Source organism: Montipora capricornis, chromosome 10 (assembly GCF_036669925.1).
Source record: "Montipora capricornis isolate CH-2021 chromosome 10, ASM3666992v2, whole genome shotgun sequence".
NCBI classification, from domain to species: domain Eukaryota; kingdom Metazoa; phylum Cnidaria; class Anthozoa; order Scleractinia; family Acroporidae; genus Montipora; species Montipora capricornis.
In genome coordinates this window covers 34,611,639-34,619,138 of record NC_090892.1, presented here as the reverse complement: position 1 = coordinate 34,619,138, position 7,500 = coordinate 34,611,639, and the positions used below count along the sequence as shown (strand labels likewise).

Sequence of the window (7,500 nt, the reverse complement as noted above, 5' to 3'; positions counted from 1 at the left end):
AAATACAGCTCACTTTGATTTCGGCTCGACGGGCGATAGATTGTTGTCGAAGTCCATTACTCTTCGCTTTTAAGATTCCACCGCCTGTATATCCAATTGACTTGCCATTATTGAGCTTCATAAGGGTATATTTTGTTCAAAGATCCACTAAAACGCCGTTCGCGTTACATGACTTTCGACGCCATTGAGGTTAAGTTAATCGTTCTACTGTGTCTACCAGAGAAATCTACGCATTTCCCACTACCCTCTCGATCCTAAGAAAATACGCGCAGAAGGCTCTATACACAAAGACACCACTTAGCAGGGGAGTGACAGGCAAGACTTTTACCGACACGGAAAAAAAAGAAAACGAAAAATAAAAAAACGACGAAATTAAAGACAGATTTCGACTGGATTGCCATACGGCAACCCAGTAAAAAGGACGCGCACATCGACCTCATCAAACATAACAGCAGCAGATACAAAGTTCAAGTGGACCAACGCAAAAGCTTTCAACAAAAGCACAATATACTGAGGATGTGCGTAAAAACCACCGCAAGCAGATGCATGGTTACGGCGTTATCAGAATGCGTGCTGGTTATAGTATTTCCTTGTCATTTTGTAAGAAGGCTATAGAAACTGCTCTTCAACGGGTCTTATTTCCTTATCGCTACAAGTGTGTTTATTTTCGTTCACTGGCAGTGTACTGATAGAGCCTGATTTAGCACCTCTTGAATTCCCATAATTTTTTTTCAGACGCTACGATATGCTTCGTCAGAGGAGTCTTAAGGCTAGTTTTGATAACATGATTCTAAAAACAAATTGCGATTTTGAGACGGCAAACCACGTTATATTTTCTCCTAACGCCGTCAAAGATAATGTGGTATTGCCGTCTGAAAATCGCAATTTGTTTTGTATCGCGATCCATCATTTATATAAGGATAAATAAAACTGTAAACTAATCAACCCGCGCCTGATCGAAATTTCAATTCTTTCTACCTGCGAAACGTAATTGTTTGCGTACGTCAGCAACCCAATTCAGTGCAACGACGTCAATTTCGACATTAGAACCAATCACAGGCCGCAAAAGTGAGACGGCAATACCACGAAATATTGACGGCTCGCGCATAGGCAAAACTATAAGAAGAACGCGATACTCTGTCTTAATTCCGTTAACCTTCCCTGCTTGGCATCACCGTGACATGTTTCTTTGATCCTTCTGCTATGTTCTCTTTCCTTCTCTTTTTCCGATTTCTATCACCAGACCTTGGATATTCACGTGGCGTTTGGGTTACTTCATTGCTTAATACATTCTTAAAATACGATTTAATGCCACAAAAAGCAAAACATGGTGCCTTTGTATACAAATACCTCAAACGTTTGCGAGCGAAGACAATTAATAATAATCGATTTTTCCTGCTCCGATAGCCTACATATGCTGTCAATCAAAATTAACTTCTACTTCCAGCGTTAAGGTATTTTACCAATATCTCTGGAAATATTTGATCTTTTTACATACTTTTTTTGCCATCGACAGGTGTGGCCTTAATCTTAGCTTAAAATAAAAAATAAAATAAAATAAAATAAACGGAAATTTTTCTCCCTTGGATTAAAGTGCCTTTTATACTTTTCCTTAACAAATGCAAATATCAACTGTGGTCAAATCAAATTATTCCCTTTTTTGGCTGTAATTTCAAGAGCTTCTCTTACGCCAATATGACATTTACAGTTGTTTCTACTTAATGTACTTTTATCGATTTCCATTTAATAACACCCTCTCCAACTTATTCGTCTGACAGTATGACAGGTCATACTCTACACTGACTTACAACTGGTCTAGACTGTAAAAATTAAAGAAGAGTTTTGAGTTGATACAACTCGCGTAATATCAGTAACAACTACAGCCTTGGACAAAATTGTTGAAACACTTTGCAAAACCTTTTATTTACAGCCGCTGCCTGTTGCTTGTTTTGATCAGTGCATCCAACGTGAACCCCTATTTGGCGGGCGACTAAGAAGACCTCGATTGTCTGGATACAGCTCAGTTCTATCCAAACGATAATCATTAGCGCTATCCATTTACGTTTGCAATGGAATTAAGTTTTCCAATATTTTAGTGTGAACGGGGTATTTTATACCAGCGGGTGTTGGGTATTGACCTCGTTGCTATGGAAAACCGAGTTGTTGTTGTTGTTGTTGCTGTTTTTTCTTTTTGAAATTCTGACCCTTTACGACACAGTACCCCTCCCTTAAACGTCCGAATGAACCATCGAAGCCATATTGGATATGTCTGTGAAGCTTACATGATAGCATAAACAAGAAACTGCCCTCTGGGATACATTTGTGGATTTACTACAAATGCAAGACAACCCGATTATTCAAAAATAAAGTTAAATACAATCATTATCTCACAAAAGTTGTTCTACACCAGATGCGAAAAACCAATGAATTTTCCGCTGGTACTCCAGTAATTAGTTGTGCTCCAATACCTTCGCTCCTCCTGTCTCACCTTCTCACTTGTTCTAATTATGCATAACTTTTGATTGGTTAGTCCCTGGTATTTATAACCTCTGTGACCGTTGAATATTCACTCACGCTAGCGATCCACGCAGTTTATACTTCAGCATTTATATCGAAAACCTTTTTTCCTGATGGCTACGGAGAATGATTCCTCAACATCTTCAGCCCAGTTAGGAGAAGCAGGTGCTAGCAACCAGGCGGGTGGCCCAATTGTGGATCAGGTTTTTTCGTTGTTTAAAGATTATCTGCAGAACCAGCTAGAGACGAAGACGAAAGAGATCGAGCAGAGGTCAAAGATCGACAAAGAGGCTGTCCGATTGAAGTACAGAGGCAACCAAAAGCAGTTTGAACTTAACGCCGTAATCGATTCCATTTTGGAGAACATTGAAACAGAAACCCAACAAAGTCGACCCAGCAACGACCGCATACGAAGTCTCGCCCAGGACGCAAGGCAACTTCTGCGAAAGAGGCAAAAACTTATCAAGATTGCTGATAAAAGCAAAATGGCTGGCAGGTCGTCGCCGAGTATGAATCCGATGAGCTGGCTTCAGGTTCAGAGGACGAGAAGCGTCTCAAAAAAGCTCGTGAGTCGGCCAGTCGTAAACGCCGTCAAAAAGACTAAGCAAACATTGAGCGCGGGAAAAAGGCGAGACTTAGTGGGGGCGCTGATAATCAGCTTTTTCGCGGTAAGACCTTCGATGACCTCGTTTTACTTTGTGATTTCTCATAATTCGGATCCGCTTGCGAATCCTTCCATATTCCTTGTTTGTTTGATCATTTACGGGAATTGAAGGGTAAAATAATTTACGTTCGGTTGAGCGAAGCGAATTAGAACGTAAATGAATTTTCCGCTGGTACTCCAGTAATTAGTTGTGCTCCAATACCTTCGCTCCTCCTGTCTCACCTTCTCACTTGTTCTAATTATGCATAACTTTTGATTGGTTAGTCCCTGGTATTTGTAACCTCTGTGACCGTTGAATATTCACTCACGCTAGCGATCCACGCAGTTTATACTTCAGCATTTATCCCACCCTCCCGCCCAGCTTACTGCAGTTGTTGTTATTTTTGTTTACAGGCCGTAGGGATGCTTGTTATGAAGGGTTCCGCTGTTTCAAATGTGGAAAATACGGTCATTGGGCCAAAGACTGCCGTTCTGCCTTCTGGCCAGGAGGTCACAGTTACCAGTCCTACAATCACAACTCCTTACCAGTACCTTCCTACAACAAGCCAACAGGAATTCAAACAAGCCAGTTAGCTATCAAGTATTGAGGAAGACTTAGCGCAGGTAGAAGAAATTGTAGAAAAATTCGAAGTGGACAGTGGGCTATCTTTAAGCGTGAAGGGTAATCTGAGAGCTAACATCGAGTTTTGGAAATCTATTGGTGCGCCTTATTTTATCTTATCGCTAATTGAAAACGGTTATAAATTACCTTTTGCTAGTTCGCCCGAACCCGTGAAGCTCAGGAATAATAAGTCTGCTAGATTCCATGCCGATTTTGTGGACCAAGCTATCCATGAGCTTGTTGTCTCTGGGCGTGTCTGCGTAGTTGCTAAGAAACCCTTGGTAGTTAACCCCTTATCTGTGTCAGTACAGCCATGCGGTAAAAAACGACTAATTCTGGACTTACGCCACGTAAATAAGTGTTTACTTAAACAAAGAGTGAAATTCGAGGATTGAAAGGTTGCTCTTTGCTACTTTACAAAGGGGTCTTATATGTTTTCCTTCGATTTAAAAAGCGGTTATCACCACGTTGAAATTTCACAGGAACACCAAACTTACCTTGGGTTTTCGTGGGAGGTGTCAGATTCTGGGGATGAAATATTTTATGTATTTACCGTTCTTCCTTTCGGTTTATCCACTGCCCCTAATGTCTTGACTAAGCTCTTGAAACCCTTGGTAAAACGCTGGAGATTACAGGGTATCTGTATAGCCATCTTTCTAGATGATGGTTGGGGCATAGTCCAGGATAAACAAGACTGTCACGCTACTGCCCGAGCTGTTAGAAACGACTTGAGCAGTGCAGGGTTTATAGCTAACGATGAGAAGTCGGTATGGGAGCCCACGCAGGTTTTAGACTGGTTAGGATTGACTTGGAATTCGATCCTGGGCACTTTAAAAATTGTAGATAGAAGGATTACGAAGATTTTAAAAACCATTGACCATATTATCAACTCAAACTTTAAGGTTTCGGCGAGAAGTTTGGCTTCTTTTACGGGTCAAATTATTTCAACAGGTCCTGTCGTTGGTAATATTGGTAGAATTATGACAAGACATTGTGTCATGTCCACCTTGTGTAATGACCGTTGGGATATGGAGTTTTACCTTGACGCGTACTGTCAGGAGGAATTGTATTTTTGGAAAACAAATCTTAGCAATATTAACAACAGACATTGTTTCGCATATACCTGCCCTAGTTCATTTGTTTATTCTGACGCCAGTGCTACGGGTTGTGGTTCTGTTATTGGCTTCAATAACGAGTACGTGTGCCATAGAATGTGGACGGATTCGGAGAGTCTACAGAGCTCCACGTGGAGGGAGTTATGTGCGATAGAATTTTCTTTGCGTTCGTTTGCCCCAGTCCTTAAAGGATCACATGTCAAGTGGTTTACCGATAGTCAAGCTGCTGCCAGAATCGTTGAAGTAGGTAGCATGAAGTTGGACTTGCACAAAATTGCCAGAAGAATTTTTGATTATTGTGTTCAGTCAGGGATTTACCTAGACATACAGTGGATTCCCCGCACTTTAAATCAACAGGCTGATTAAAATAGTCCTTTGATAGACGTCGATGATTGGCAGACTACCAGTGATTTGTTTTCGTCCCTAAATGAGCGCTGGGGGCCGCATTCCGTATATTGTTTTGCTAATTATTATAATCATAAGCTACCCCGATTCTTTTCTAGGTTTTGGAATCCCAACGCGGCGGGTATCGACTTCTTTATTCAGCCACTTCGAGGAGAGAAGTGTTGGGTGGTCCCGCCCGTTTCTATCGTTTCTAGAGTTCTTCATTATATGAAGTCTCAAAACGCTGTGGGTACCGTTGTTCTCCCCTTTTTGCCTTCGGCTCATTATTGGCCTCTACTGACAAGTAAATATCTCAAGTATATATCAGCTTATAGCATGCATATCGGGAACCAATCCTTAACTCATGGTAGGAATCTCAATTCCCTTTTAGGATCAAAGGACTTTAAGGGGCATGTCATTGCTCTAAGGATGAAGTTTCTTGACTAGAATTATTGCTCGTGACGCCTGGGGGTGGCGGCACCTTCCAGCTTATCTGCTATGATTAGTTTCCAGCGTTTGCTTCGGTTTTTGGCTGTTTCTGGTGGCTGCACCAGTGACGTTGCATTTTATTGGCACTGGCCATCTTAGGGTGACTGCACCCGTTTGGAATGTGAGAATAATCAGTTCTGACTTTGTAGGCACTGGCCTTATTGGGGGATGGCACTGATTATTGGTACAGCTGCTTGTACGGGTGACCTGGCACCCGCCCGGTATAATTAGTTTTTCTGGAATTATGAATTGCATGGGTTTTACCCTGCTTTACTTCGGAGTGTTCTTATTTGTAATTTCAGATACTTAGTTCAAACGGAGCTTGGAAACCTTTCCTGTCTTCGTCTTCACCAAATTTTCGCCAAATCGTGACCGTGATGTTACAGTCCCGGGCGAACTCTACCTTAAGGTCATCAAAAGGTTTTTAGAGTGGTGTAGAAGTAGGGAATTAAGTGTTCGATTGCCTTTTCCCGTAAGCACAGTATCGCTTTATTTATTTGAAAACCATCAATCTTGTGCTTCAAGCGCGTCTTTAGTCCAAGCTCATGCTGCACTTAAATGGTTTCACTCGTTTGTGCCTAGCCTCGACCGTAATCCTCTGGATAGTGAATTTTGTAAGAATTTAATTGAGTCGGCAAAACGCATCAAGTCTAAACCAATTGCCAAGAAGAAACCTTTTTCGTCCCAGATTATTAAGGATATTCTAGACGCTTATAATAAGGAAGATGCTAATTTGAAAGATGTTAGGATAGCTGCCTTATGCCAGATTTTTTTCGGTATAATGAGTTGTGTAATATTTCACCCAACCATATCGAATTTCACAGTCAATACATAAAGATTTTTGTGCCTCGTAGTAAGACTGATGTTTATAGGGAGGGTAACTATGTCTATATAAGTGCATCGGGAACTTCATACTGCCCTGTTAGTGTTTTAAGAAGGTATATGAATCTAGGTGGTATTCACGATAAAAGTGATCTGCCTTTGTTTAGGCCTCTGGTTTTTCATAGGAGTAATTCTAGTTATACTCTAAGGGATGGAAAAATCTCCTACACTACATGTAGAGAAATCCTGAGGGATTCCTTAAAACATCTTGGTTTCAACCCGGACGAGTACGGGCTTCATAGCTTAAGATCGGGTGGGATAACATCCGTTGTTCGCCACAGTGGTAATTCAGTTTCGGAGAGACTGTTGAAGTTGCATGGCAGGTGGAAGACGGACGCTGCCAAAGATATGTACGTGGAGGAAAGTCTTGAGAACAGGCTTCAAGTAACAAAGTTTCTAGGGCTTTAATTTAGGTAGCTGTAGGTCTTATTTCTGTATTGTTTATCGCTTCCTAGTATCCTCTATCTGCTTATTACTTTAAAGAAAAAAAACATGGATTATACGAAATTTTAAAGACCTAGCGGATTACAAATACCGAAAAAAAAAAAAAAAAAAAAAAAAAAGGATGAAAGAGAGAGAGAGAGAGAGAGAGAGAGAGAGAGAGAGAGAGAGAGAGAGAGAGATTGATACGTTATTGTTAACGTTCGCTTTTTACTTATTGTAAAGAATATATGTTAAGGAAAAGAAGAAGAAGAGTGTATGTAAACTATTAAACTGAATTCGGATCCGCTTGCGAATCCTTCCATATTCCTTGTTTGTTTGATCATTTACGGGAATTGAAGGGTAAAATAATTTACGTTCGGTTGAGCGAAGCGAATTAGAACGTAACTAAAAATACCACCTGCAAG

At 40.9% G+C, this 7,500-nt stretch overlaps 1 protein-coding gene across 1 annotated transcript; it reads left to right on the top strand.

Annotated features, from left to right (window-relative positions):
- The first annotated feature begins 4,213 nt into the window (after positions 1 to 4,213).
- On the top strand, positions 4,214 to 5,263 carry LOC138020719 (uncharacterized). The gene has a single exon (XM_068867655.1). The coding sequence runs from the start codon at positions 4,214 to 4,216 to the stop codon at positions 5,261 to 5,263; it is 1,050 nt and encodes a 349-aa protein (XP_068723756.1).
- Positions 5,264 to 7,500: the final 2,237 nt, after the last annotated feature.

Coding starts and splice junctions, on each gene's coding strand:
- LOC138020719 (XM_068867655.1), top strand. CDS start 4,214: ATGTTTTCCTTCGATTTAAAAAGCGGTTATCACCACGTTGAAATTTCA.